At 44.8% G+C, this 14,221-nt stretch overlaps 1 protein-coding gene across 5 annotated transcripts in view; it reads right to left on the minus strand.

Moving 5' to 3' along the window:
* Positions 1–14,221, minus strand: part of LOC8023940 — a 74,559-nt gene that overhangs the window by 6,212 nt on the left and 54,126 nt on the right. For 2 of the 5 annotated variants that reach the window (XM_040210621.2, XM_029966337.4), the window contains exons 3-6: positions 13,130–13,423; positions 10,018–10,832; positions 5,433–5,716; positions 2,049–2,198 (exon numbers count right to left, since the gene is read on the minus strand). In XM_040210621.2, coding sequence (XP_040066555.2) covers positions 2,049–2,198; positions 5,433–5,716; positions 10,018–10,832; positions 13,130–13,423 — 1,543 coding nt within the window. The remainder of the gene's footprint in view (positions 1–2,048; positions 2,199–5,432; positions 5,717–10,017; positions 10,833–13,129; positions 13,424–14,221) is intronic. The other 3 variants (XM_029966334.3, XM_040500987.2, XM_029966335.4) reach the window with 2 other exon arrangements.

Below are 14,221 nucleotides of genomic sequence, written 5' to 3' on the forward strand. Positions count from 1 at the left end.
GTGTAGTAAATGCAACCGCTGTTATGATATCATTTGCTGTAATGAAAGAACAGCTTTCTTTGGAGTGACTGCCGATTGTTTTATCATGCATTTCTTGTTTTGTCATTTTTCGTTGGTACTCTTTGCTCAAGAGATGAGTGTTATAAACAAATCACTGTTGCCATCTTTTTGTGTCACATTTGAACTGTGCTGACTAAGAGTGCTGAGGATGTGCCATGTATTGCTTTCTGTGCATTACGTTATCTTACCCCTGCCTAGGCAGCCAATACGCAGCTGGCAGTACATCCATATAAATAAATAAATTAATAAATAAAAATCTGCCCCTCCAGCCAGTGGCACAGTCAGGAATTATTTTGGGGGGGGGGGGGGGGACATGGCTTTGCGTCATCTTTGCATGTACTAATCAATGTACTTTTGTACTGTACGATTAATGGGTACAGACACGGCCAGCCCCAACCTTTCCGGTTGGTTGGAGGCATTCAATATTTGTCTTCCTTTACTAAAAAAGTGATGACTTCGGGGGGTGGACTTCTGACCCCCTAAATGTCCCCCCTACCTATGTCACTGCCTCCAGCCATATGCCACTCTCATAGCCGAATTCACAGTTTCTCTAGCAACGTTTTACTTGCAAAACTTTTAAGTTCTGAAACTTGAGCATCTACGGTAATTCAAAAATGCAAGCTCTGCATTCAAAAGTACTAGTCCCAAGTTTCTGGCACCAAATACTTATTTCCTAGTGTAAGAATGCCGTTTGTTTGTCATCTATGAGAGTTGCGCTATAAAGACCATACAATCTCACATAAAAAGAGGACTATTTTCTGGTTATATGCAAAAACTGTGTTCCGATGATTTCAAACACTTTTTTCATTGCCTATTCTCTCGGGCGTTTTCTAGAGCCAAGTTTTGAGCCTCGTACTGTTTGCTTGTTATACGAAGGCTCTTGTACTCCCTATGTCACTGTTGCCATTTGTAGTGCTTCGCAGAAATCCCTCGCCAAACCCCTTTCAACATCACTTTTCTAGGCCTTGTCCATCTAAACTCAATCACTGTCCTTCGTTTTGTTGCAACTTGGCAAAGAGCAAAGGCTACGGCCCCCCTAGCCGATCTGAGCGACAGAGGGGTAGCGTGCGACAGCCCTAAGAAGAGTACGGGGGAATAGCCCGAGCAGTTGGAGAGGCAGGAAAGGAAGAACTGGACCCTCTTTTGTGCATGCCAGACATCGCCCTTGTCCCCATAAAAAACTAGCCCCATTCAAAATTCATACAAAAGTGGCTTTCCTCTCTCTCTCCCATTGGCAGCTTTGATGACACTGCACGCCACTAATGAGATAGAGTACAGTCTTTCACCGACGCGCTGATTGGCTCGTTGGGGCCGTAGCCTTTGCCATTTGCCAAGTTAAGGCGAGATGAAGTACGGTAGCATCATAATGCCCATAATCATTTCTGCCACTCACCGTAAAATCCCGAGAGATGCCCCAACCCTGAAAGGTAAGCTGGCTCGATTCGCTATTTTCTCTTAAACACCGAAAGATAGCCCACTGCCAGTAATCGTAGTGTTCTGATCAACGACGACCTTGGCATAAATGCGTCTAGTTAGCTATGGCGGGATGTCAGCAAACATTGCCGACTGGGAAGTATAGTCATCTTTGCTTTGTTGCCCCTTGCCGCGATAACAAGTTTGGTAGGGACGCATGATCTGAAAATAGCATTTTTTCAACTTCTCTCGATTAGATGCGGAGAGTTAGCCCACTCCTTATTATCACTCAATTTCCTCTCGATTTTAGGTGGGCTGTCTCTCGAGATATTGATATTACGGTATGTCTCGTAAATTTGTACCACTTCTGTAATCGACTTGCACTGAGCTGGGCACATGAAATATCAAAGCACACTGCCACAATTAATTTCCTGGTCCCTTTTACATCCCACCCACACTCCTGAGGTGGGGGAAGGCACTCCCCTTATTTCAATGTGGCCTTCCCTTCGAAAGCAAGCTATTTGGTTCAGCTTTAATCCAAGCCCGGTCCAACAATGTGCACACAAGATACTCACAATCTTTGCAGGCTCCTGCCAGTTGTTCGCCTTCAGGCTGTGCAGATCGTCAAACACACCGTGCACATTTTCAACTTGCAGCATCACCATGTCCCAAAATCCGGCGAGGTCCGAGCCAGTGGTTGGAAATGGGTCATCAGGTTTGGGCTCCTGAACAGGATTATAGCACCACGTTAGAGATCAAGCCAGCTACTAAAGTGAGTGCAGCATGTCTCAAAATAAGTGTTTTAGCTATGCATACATAACGAGAAGGATCAGCAGCTAGACAACTTAGGTTTCTTACAAGGGTGTCTTACTTGTGGTCAAAATAAGACAAGATGATTGTGTCAGCATCACAAACTGAGCTCCCATAAAAAAAGAGGCCACATCTCCACGTGGTGAATGATGTTGATTGGGGCGAAGCTCTGGTGGTGCTGATGGTGCTGATTTTTTTTTATTGTTCATAGGTAGTGCTGAGTTCCGGTTGCGTTTCGACTTCTTATCACTGCTTTATGGTCGGCGAAATGCAGAGCCAGCGGTTCTTCTGGCGGATCAGCTTGGATCCGCTAGAAGCCGCGGGAACACATCTCCATCGCTTAAGTCAATGGTCCATGTCAGAAAGAGAATGTGTAGTATGGACCGTGGTTATATACGCAGTTGAGCATTTGATTGCAGTGCCCTCTCGTCTATAAACGTTGAGCCAATGCATGCAAAGTTTAAAGCGATTATATACGCATTTGACCGCAGCGCCCTCTCCTGTAGACGTTGAGCGGCTACATGCAATGTTGGAGTGTAGCTTAGTGGTTAAGACATCTGCCTCGTAAGCAAGCAGTCCTCAGTTTGAACCCCTGTGCGGGCAGACATTGTTTTTTTTGTTTTTTTTAAAAGTGGGCCGATCTTGGAGGCAATGCAATCGATGTGAGCACGGACGCCGGACGGATGGACAAGGCCCTAAGGAGCTTCGCCCGTAAAAATGGTTAACAGTTCAAACACTAATGTTACAACAGCACTGTAAAAGCCGCAATCCCAAAATAGTGGCTTTCTCATGTAGTATAGGTCTTAGCATGTATTTTATGCTTTAACCAGGAGTTTCCTGCACCTTCTTAAACTGAAAGCAAAAACTTACATAAATGGCTTGTGAGATCTACACGCAATGCTGGCTCAACCTTATTCTAAGCTGCGTAGATGAACAACTAAGGTCTATGAACAGCAATAAGCTTTAAGTCGCAGAGCATCATTTACAGTCAAGGCACCAGGTGGGTACTGGCACCATTGGGAGTTCATGGTAACTCTAAAAGACAAATTTTTCGGGCTCAATATTTGGCGAATTCGGTGAAGTGTGGTTTTTTAGAATATTTCGCGGTCACGAAATTTCATGGATCGGAATGGTATGCTATAGGCATATTTGTTAACATAGGAAAACATTTTTGCGGTATCCGTTTTTCGAGATAGGTACTATTCAGGTCGTGAAATTCACAGAGATTACATCCCCACAAAAATTACATAAGTAATTTACAGCAAGTGTTATTAAACACTGGCCCAAGTTTATGGTTTACTCTTTCATGTTTCTCCTAACAAGTCGGTATACTGTCAATTGTATACTTCCAAGCGACAAACTTTTTGAATTATCAGAACATCACAACACAGCAGCTTCAATAGCTTTCAAGCAGGTTACCAGGACAGCTGGCCCATGAATCCCCACTTGGGCAGGGGGGGGGGGATTTAGATTTTGGCTGACATGTCCACGTCACTGAGGCTTACTGTGATGTAGTGGTCAGGTAATAGGGATCAGTTTTCAATTAAAGAACTTTGGGTAGTCCCTAATGTTTCACTGCAGAATGCCCAATGTCCTCTGTTGATTTAAGGAGGGACACTACCCAAAAAAGTAAATTTTTGAACCACTTGTCTGATTTAAATTATATTTACAGGGCTTGTTTCTGTTGATGTTGAGAACATTTCTGCCAATTTTTGTTAACCTGGGTGAAGAACAAAAAAAATTGCAAACATTCAAAGACGAAAGGGGGCATGTCTGCTTAGGAAAACTATCGTTTTGAAATTGCTTATAAATTTGTTGTTTTCATGTGTTACATTCCATTAGGACAGTTCAGAGCAGATAACTATGGAGCTATATTTCGATGTTATAACATCTTTTATGACAAAAAAGCCACATAAACACAAATACAGTTTTTTAGATTTCCATCCTTTGTCCAAACTTTTAGTTCTTGAGCATGACAAATGACAAAAATAAAAAATACAAGCTCATTGTTTCTGGCTTGAAATTTTAAGGGGAAGATAACTTTCATAAAAATTAGTCCAAGTTGCGTAATAACAAAACAATAGTTTTCCTAAAGTGAAATTTATGCCAAAAAGTGGAATGGAGAAAAATGCGTTCAAAGTGCTCCAACCTCTCTACCTTTTCTTTAGCATTGGTGGACCGAAAATAATTTATAAAAAATTAACTATGCAGTGTAAACTAATGAAACTTCCTGGGAATACACTCTCTAGATGTTGGTGGATGTAAATATGACATTTTTCAAAATCAACTTTTTTTTGCAGAAATTGTTTTTTCTGAGTAGTGATCAAAAAAACTGCTCCGACTTTACTCAACAAGATTAACAATTTAATCAAACGTTTCGTCTCCCATGCAGGAAACATCGTCAGTGAAACCTACAAGCAGGAATGAGAGAAAAAACTTCAACAGTCCTATTTAAGCAAGTCCGCGTACACATCGGGGAGGGGGCCGCGGTTCGAGTTGCAAGCTGATGAGTCACTTCGGATGAACCATGATTCCACGAACCTGCGTGGACCCCACCTTTGTTCGCGCGCCAGAGTGGACGCATTCTCAAAGTCGAAACAGTGACCCGTATTCCAACAACAATAAACGAACACAAAAGGGACGTGGCGAAGGCCACGCATGCGACAAGAGCGAAGACGGAACTCGTAGACCATTGTTGGAATACGGGTCACTGTTTCGACTTTGAGAATGCGTCCACTCTGGCGCGCGAACAAAGGTGGGGTCCACGCAGGTTCGTGAAATCATGGTTCATCCGAAGTGACTCATCAGCTTGCAACTCGAACCGCGGCCCCCTCCCCGATGTGTACGCGGACTTGCTTAAATAGGACTGTTGAAGTTTTTTCTCTCATTCCTGCTTGTAGGTTTCACTGACGATGTTTCCTGCATGGGAGACGAAACGTTTGATTAAATTGTTAATCTTGTTGAGTAAAGTCGGAGCAGTTTTTTTGATCATTATGATTCCCGGCTTTTGGAATATTTTTGCATTCTGGGTAGTGTCCCCCCTTAACACGCAACCTAAGCAAATTACACCTGCAGCCACTGGGACACGGAAAGCTTCCTTCTAGACAATCTCCGTGTTCTGCGACAGAGGCCAGACGTCCGTCACTCACAATGTTCTTGAGGCAGAGCTCCCTGAATTGCTGAAACTTCTGCGCGATGAGCAGGTTGGCCTTGCCCACAGCCGAGCGTATCCTGCCCTTGACGTCCTCCGAGAGGCCCTCCTGGTCCAAGTACTCTTGGGTCCATCGGATGCGCGTCTCCAGGGCCTCCTGAGTGCTGGCCATGGTGGCCAGGAACGTGTGCCCCTCCCGCTGGGGCAGGTCCGAAGAAGACAGGGCTCGTGGACACACCTGTGCCGGCCTTGCCACCTGAACTTCGGGTTCTGTGGTCCTGCCTGAACACAGAGAGGAGGGATCAGACATGTGGATTAAGCCTCGGTCAACGCTACGAACAACACCAGGCCATAGTCTGTTGCAGCTTAAGAAAAGCGGGAGAAGCCCCTACCGCAAAACAATTTCAAAATTTTGTGCCCGCACAATATTCCAGAAACCCACACTTTGCAAAATTTGCAAGATATCGAGCCCACGAAAATAAAGCCGTTTACAATACACCAAAGGTATTTCTTTAGAATGCATTCCTATATGCGAGGGATCAAAAACAAATAACCCAAAGTCTACATAAAACTAGAGCCTAAAATTTATTAATTAGCAAACTAAAACATAACAGGTAACATGAAAATTAAATCCTAGATATTCTCTAGTTGCACCTTGGACCATAATGTTTTTATTAGTTTCCGACACAATGTCAAAGATATTGACTTCAGTTGGCAACAGGAACTAAAGCAGGAAATTTTTTTCTTCTTCTAGGGTTACACAAACCCACAAGGGTCATTCATTCAAATAAGCTTCCTTAGATGAATGTTGGTGAGCTCATCTACACTTAACAGTCAGGCTAGCATCAGGCAAACAGAGGCTGAGCATGTCTCAGAAGCAAACAAAATACAAGAAGGGTTGTACAATATTTATGTGGGGTATCAGAGTGGATAAAAAAAAAACTGAGATGATTTAAATTGTGATTTAAACCACAATTGAAATTGCAACACTTTTACTATGATGATTTAAATCAAACATTTCCTAGAAAACTAATGCCAAAAATATCTTTTCTTTAACATTTGCTAATCATTTGATGCTTTCCAGTGCACTTATTTTGTATTTAAATTAGAGAATCGTCAAGCAAAGAATATTTATATCAGGATGAACACGAGCAAAAGGCGATGCTCTTCTAAGCTAACTGATGCATTGAGCTTACTTTCTACCTTCCACTTTGTTCGTCAGTTACAAGGTATGCTATTGCAAGCATATCAGATTGCAAAAAAAAGAAAGAAAAGCATGTACGCCCGCACGTGCACACAGACCAGCCGAGAGAGAGATGGAAACAGAGGCAGACAGACCGAGCTGCATGTCGCAGGTTGAGCTTGCATCGGCCAGTATATCCGTTTTGTCTCCCATGAGCTTGCCATCTCTTTTGGAGATGATACCACCGTCTTGGGCGCTTTAAGACTAGAAGATAAGCTCACTGCAGATAGGATGGGAAACTGACTCGCAAACTGTGCTCGAGTTTGAAGGCCACAATTTTATGTCGTTGAACAACTCCTCTGTTTGTTTTTGCCTTCCACTTCTGGTGCCGCTCAGATCCTTAATTAATATTCCGTCTGGAGCTGGCCACAGCTGCAATGGCAACAGTGGCACTGTGTACACGAAGCTGACGGAAAACAAGTTGACTAAAAGCTTTTAAGAGAACTGATAAAAAAAAAAATGTGTGGAGGCTGCTGAACAAGGCTTTGATATGTGTGAACTTAAATAACTTGATTATCTTGTGATTAGCCAATATAATACAACAAATAAAGCATTTTTAGTGACTGAAAAATCAAGCTGCTTTTGTTCTGGTATGGCACGGCTCACACCAAGAATTAAAAAGTTCATAATTAAGCTGTACTTTATGATAACATCAAATCTACAGTTAATTTCTCTTCCAACTGCACTCAGTGATCGAGTGGATTTAAGAATCAATATAAAAATACATCTAGTGACAAAGAATGTACTCTTGTGGATTCTTTGCGACTTGAGATAAAAAGATTTAAATCATAAATCTGAATTACATCAGAAAAATTTGAAATCAAATATATGAATCTGCCTATCTCACTTTTTAAAAAGAAATAATTTTTTCCCCACTTACTCTTGTTGTAATTTTACTCCCTGTAAAGATATAAATTACGATCAAATAGTATTTTCTACAATTTTGTGCCATTTTAGCTGTCCAGGAATGGAACATATACTATACTCTGGACAGAGGCGTTGATGGCAATTTACGTCCCCGCAGACTTCCGGTCAAATGAGAGAACAAAGAATATCTACCATAGCACTGCTTGTAACATTCATGAAATATTTCATTGCCAGTTCTCCAGATGGTTAGCTAAAGAACCGGTTAGCAAAAGATAGGTTGGAGATTTTTTTTATTACTTTAAAATTGGGTTCCAGTTAGGGAACGAAAATGAATAAAATAGCTTTCCAATTTATCATTTATATACTCAACTGGCTATAACACAACTTTTGATTGGGCTAGTTGGTTCGTATTAGACACAATTAAAATAGCGCGAACTGGACAGGGCAAAAGATTGCACACATACGACAGGACTGGTGCTGACTTCTAACTACCGTAATAGCTCGAGGGGTGCCCCACACCATCGAAAGATAACCCGCCCCCTATTTTCGGCACGATTTGCTGATTTGCCATTTTTTTTCAAAAACACTGAAAGATAGCCCACCCACCTCTAGTAATTGCAGGGTCTGGCCAATGGTGGCTTCGGCAGAAATGCTGTTACTTAGCAACAGCAGGAGATAAGCAAACATTGCTGACTGACAAGGACAGTCAACTTTGGTTCATCGACCCTCCCTGTAATTACAGGTTTCGCAGGTCACAAAATCTAAAACTAAAATTTTTAAAGATTTTTTTTTTTTTATCTTGCATCAAAAGTTAGCTTACTCCTTATTTTCACCTGATTTGCTTTCGCTTTTAGGTGGGCGATCTCTCGGCATATTACGGTAAGTTTATCGCATCATTCGGCCGTGCAATATGTACCATCGCCTGCGGACATAAAAAACAACAATAGTTATACATTAAGATTACATATACGTCTACCATGCGCCTATCCTCAGATAAAACCATCAAGAAAATATAATTATTTGTCAATGAGATACACCGACGGCATGCTGTTGCACTTGTTTCCGGCTTTTTTGATAAAAAAAAAAACACCTCTACAATTTCCCTCTCTGTCTTGTCCTTTGCACTCTTCAAGAACTTGGTCAATTTCAAAAGCGGTTCACAACCGGATCGTTTAATTTGCCCAGCAAGATGACCACCTAAATTTTTTCATACTGAAAGATTATGCTTGTGCGCTCTTTCATTGAAATACCGACCCGTTTGTCCAATGTAAAAGTGGCCACAGCTAAAAGGAATTTCGTGAATAACCCCACTTGTGCAGTTAGTGTACATGACGACACGTTTTTTTGCGCATTGAGCACTTTTATGCCCAGTGCCCTGCTTTTATGCCTTGCCAAAGCATGCAAGGAGCCAAAAAGAGGAGATTAATAGCATACTTACCAGCCATCATTTTTTAATTGTGTGATACCCTCTGCATATAAGGCACAACTTGCACTCTTTTTTGTTCATCTGTTCTAGAGTGTTTTTTATTCTGTGATTATTAAAGTTTCTGCAATAGGCTCTCGCAAACACTCGACAGTAGCATGTTAGGGTGCCCCAAAGATTTTAACTTCTTGAAGTGAAAATTGAAACCATTGAGACACGCCGCCCTGACGTGTCTCAATGCTTTACTGTTGTGTATTGAATAGCAAGCCAACGTCCGCGAAGACTTCAGGCGTGTCTTTCCACCAGCTGCGCAACAATGAATCGCTAACCACCGAATGGAAGAAGGATATTGAGGGAGCACCTCATTAAGAAGGATAAATCTTAATCTACGGTTTTGTGCAGCGGGAACTTTAAACCGGGGGAATTTGTACCGAGATACTGCATAAAGAAGCTACTCCCTTTAGACGTGCTCATGGTGTTTGACGGGTCTTCGAAGAACCGAATGCCTGCACCCAAGAAAGCCCGAAGAGAACCTATTTTGAAGCAGTCGGCATCTGTGCCGAAAAGCAGAAAGCGAAAGGCAGATGTGCTAGCTCCCTGAGATGATTGTGAACAAACCGAGGAAGATTAACCAAATGGCTCCCAAACACGCGCTTCCGTGCATTGACTGCATGGCCACAGAAAGACGTCCTCGAGTATAATAGCGACACCCCTTATGCTGCACTGTGGCGTCACTCCTGGCCGCCTGGTGGGACTTCCAGCCAACAATGGAGCAGTGCCGTATTGCAACTGTAGGTGCTGTCGTCCGTCACTGGAGAGGCCGTAAGACAGTGAGCTCGTATCCAGTCTGGCCGTGGTTCAAAAAGGGGGGACAGCTAGACATACTATGGTCGGGGACAGGTTAAGAACCCTTGAGTGCAAGCTTTCTGCCTTCGATAACACTTTGCCACAAGCACATTCAAATTCCAGCAGAAGGCATTGAGCACGTGATGGAGGCAGACCATAGGTAGCAATTGAAACTCGCACACCAATAAGCCAACGACACCTTACCCTTTTCAGGCTCGCCGGAAGACGCGACTTTGTGGTTTCCGTTGATCTTCGACACGCCACCGTTGAGGACCTGCGGCTGGAAAGAGGCGAACCGTCCCGCAAAGCCCTCCAGCCCTGCACCGTCACCGCCGTCCACTTCGCACGTCCTCACAATGGGCACCACGCGCTTCTTCTCGGGAGAGACGGCAGCTCCGCGCCCGGACGCCGCTTTTGCCGGGCTTGCGATGTAACCGGGAAGGTTCTCCGCCGGAGATGCCGACACTTCCGATAGCCGCAAGTGCTCCCTAAAGTTCTTGGTGAGGTGCCGGAACACCGGAGGGCTTTTGGACCTCCCGCGGACCGCCTGGGCGGGGCACGAGGGGCTGCGCTTGGGGCCCACCAACTTGACGGGACTCTTGGCCGTCCTCGTGCGGGACCTCGCCACGCGATCCGCCGCCTCCGAACCGTACAGGGTGGCTATTCTCTGCTGTACGAGGGACCAGCCTGGCTCCATGTCGTCCACGGCAGTGGGGGCCGGCGCGCTCGTCTTCCCACAGCCGTTGAGGAACGCCGTCTGCTCGCAGGGAGGCGCTAGCTCGACAATTGGCTCCGCCCTCGGGGACTGCCCGATGGCCACGCCCTTATGGTTGGGACGGGCGGGACTGCTGTCGCGGCTGCGGCAGAACTGGCTGTAGCTGGTGTAGCCGTTGATGGCACAGCTGATGCCCAGGTAGGAAGGACGGTGCTCCACCACCTTGCTCGACCACTCTTCCACCGTGTTGCCACCCACGTTCCAGCAGCCGTTGGACAGCTGCACTGCGGTACCTTCAGGGGTGCTGCGTGGGAAGGAATGGTGCGCGTGACTGGGAGCGACGCCGGTGGCACGTTCGGCAACGAGGAAATAGGCGGCGGACTGCACGGCCGACACAGCAGAACGTGCAATGCCATGCTCCCATGCTGCCAGTGCGAGCTTAGACGGTTCAGTTAAGTATGGGCATGACCAGCTAGAATAAGCGTAAATGTTTGCTTTGGTGAATTATACGAATGCTGTAGTATAAAGCCAAGGGACATTGGCGAAAGCACCACAAAAAAGGCACATCTAAAGCACATTGGTACAAATATAGCCCCTATATATCACAAATTATATGGAAAAATGTAGAGCCATCTAACTTCTTAGAATTGACCAGCTATACTTCAATGAAATAAATTCCGAAATGAATGAAGATGTTCAAATTTAGAATACTGGTGATGTGAAGTTTCACGAGAAGCAAATTGCAGCAGACTACAGTGCTGCACCCATGCAGGTGGAGAACAATTCTCATAAAGAAAACATCATCAGCTCAAGATTTTCTTCTCAGTGAATGCGAGTTCCACCGAAAATATTTAAAATGCTCAAACCAAACATCAACAATTGGAGTCGATAATATCCTGCACGCTGCACGATAATATCCTGCACGAAAATCCTGCACGCTTCTAAAAAGACATTTTACCATCTCAGAAACACAAAAGTATAAAAACCCTTTAATTACAGCTGGTACTGCGCCTTCACACTTTGTTGGCACTTACATGAGCGAAAATTAATGAGAAGTAAGAGACAAAAAACTATGAAAATATAGAGCTGCCTGGAGTTTGCTTGGGCTCCTCCCGTCTGCACAAGCTTAGCTCCCGCCCAACAGACAGGAAGAAAAGTCGTCTCAAGGTCCGAATGATGCAATCCATTGCATCTCGATTGCTTCGAAGACGACGAGCAGGAAATAGGGACACTACCTCTATCTTTGCACAACCTGCCTGACAAGTATTTAACTGAAATAAACTTTAGCTGTCAAAGTTCAGTTCATTGCTACTTCGAGGCTAGATGGCCTTGCTGGACGTCACCTTGGTTTCTCACAGCACTCAAATAAAAGGGTGTTTCCTCGTACATCCTGTGGATTTCAATGATCACTGGCGGGTACGCTACATGTCCATTATCGGCATTTTAGTTTATGACGATACTCATCTTCACCTCAAGAACCATATTAAAAAATAAAAATCTGATTTCTCACAGAGCGTTTTTACTTTTCTCCTTTATGGGGTTAATTAACATATACTACTTGCATGTGCATTTAACATCAGTTATTTGTTATTTTAACAAAATGTACAAATTTTTATGCACAAAGTATGGTAATTTTCTCTCTCAGCTGAATCTTGCAAGAATCACATTATTTAGTGTATGAATTCTGAATAAAACTTGCATTTTTCTTGAGCTGACAATGCATATAGGACACAAAGCTGTAGACAATTTTTACATGGTTTTCATTAAGAAGCAACAAAAACATTGAAAAAAATGTTTGAAGTTTAAGGCCAATGGGGAATCAAAGTTATAAAGGAAAATCTCAAGTAATAATCCCATTTATTGTTACTGCTATAGTCTACAGTGCTTAAGTCCAAACAATTTATAGCCACAAAAACAACAGTAATATCTAGAAAAATTTGCGTAACACATGAGTAGAGATGATTTCCCTTAGCAAGGTTTTCCCATGCTTCCAATACCATTTGGTTACTCACACCAAACTAGCCACACACCATGACACCCACCAAACACAAAGAAGAGACGCCACCACATTTGCAACGTGCACCAATATAGTTAGATCAGTTTCACCCATTCCACCTAAACATCTCAAACAACAGCAGGCCCCATTTGCAAGCCTTCTACAATCGATAACGCAAATACTACACATAGACATCCACAAAAGGTGAAGCTCCTAGGTCAGCAGGCAGTGCTTTCAAATGCATGCGGAGCAAACAACGACAACTTTAAGAGCTAAAAACATCCAATCAGGAGAGCATACGGACAAGTATGCACAGTCAACCACCATTTAGTGCAACCACTCCCATTCTTCAAAAAAATGGTTACAAAGCGAACGGGTCAATCTGGCAAACAGGCTTTACGACTACGAGCATGAGTCCGGTATCTCGCACTTTGGCAGCCAACGTGAAACTTCGGTTCCACAAAGGCGTTTGGCAGAAGGGTGGCATTAAGGGGGGTTGACAGTATGCACAGAACAAGCCAGAGTCGTGCGCGGCGATGGTGCTGCTACGCATGCCCGATACAGGAGTGGATTAGCGGTGCAGAGGTGTGAAAGTGTGGACACACATATAGAGGAATCCCGTGCCGACAAAGCCGTCGGGCGGCCTCCCCGAGTCCACTGACCCGCGAGCCACGAACAAGCTCTCCCGCGTGGACATGACCATGCTGCGCAGGGTGACCTCCGACGCCTCCTTGGCCATGCGCCGCGCCTCGGGGGCGGAGGACTCGCTCGCCTCCGCGTCCAGCGAGCACGCCCCAATCGACTCCGCCGAGGCTCGCTTGGGGCCCAGCCGCTCCATCGACGGAGCGCGAGCAGCCACGTGGCCCTGGATGCTCAGCGTCTGCGGGGGCCGAGCACGCCTGCTCCGACGCCGGGGCGAGGGAGGGGAGTGATTCTCCGACGGCACAGACAAATCGCCTCTGAACCAACGGCGGCGTTGAGCTAGGTTGCCCAAACTCCCGTAAAAGTTTGTTACCTTCGGATGTGTGCTGTCGCGGACAACATGAGCTGAAACAGTCCTTCGTGCTTCTTTGGCATACCTGTCAGTTTATGAGAGCTGTGGTCCGATTTAAAGATGGAATGCGAAGTTGAGGAATCACACTTCGGACTATTTGCCAAATTGAGAGATGGAGCTTGTGGGGATCCAAACAAAGAAAAAGGCTCGACCGGGTGTTTCAGCTCATATTGACTGTGGGGGTACCTGTTATGCAAGCATTACCCTAAAATACCCGAGCGTGCACCCATGTCACAATAAGTACTCACCTCCTACTTTTGAAACCTATGAAATAAATCAAAGGACATACCAAGTGCACACCCTAGCAAACTTCCGAGCTCTTCGATGCATTCCTCCGCGTTGGCTGCTTCTCCGAGAAGCCGGTGCAAAGCGGTGAAGCTTTACATACATGCACTGGCGCAAAGAGGTGAAGCTTTATGCAAGAGCACCAGCACAAAGCAGGCTTGACATAAGCGGAACGACTGCATTAAAAATAACGAGTTTCACCAGATCGCTATTCTGCTCTTACAACGTCCCACTGGGCACGTTCAGTAGCAGCTCCAGAAGTCAAGGAGTCGGCGCTCCTTCCACTAGACGGCAAAAACTGACTTCCGATGCACGTTACTCCGAGTTTTAGGAATCAGGCTCTCGTGCACCGTCTCCG

The sequence above is a fragment of the Ixodes scapularis genome, unplaced genomic scaffold (assembly GCF_016920785.2).
Source record: "Ixodes scapularis isolate PalLabHiFi unplaced genomic scaffold, ASM1692078v2 PGA_scaffold0__279_contigs__length_252992795, whole genome shotgun sequence".
Taxonomy (NCBI): Eukaryota; Metazoa; Arthropoda; class Arachnida; order Ixodida; family Ixodidae; genus Ixodes; species Ixodes scapularis.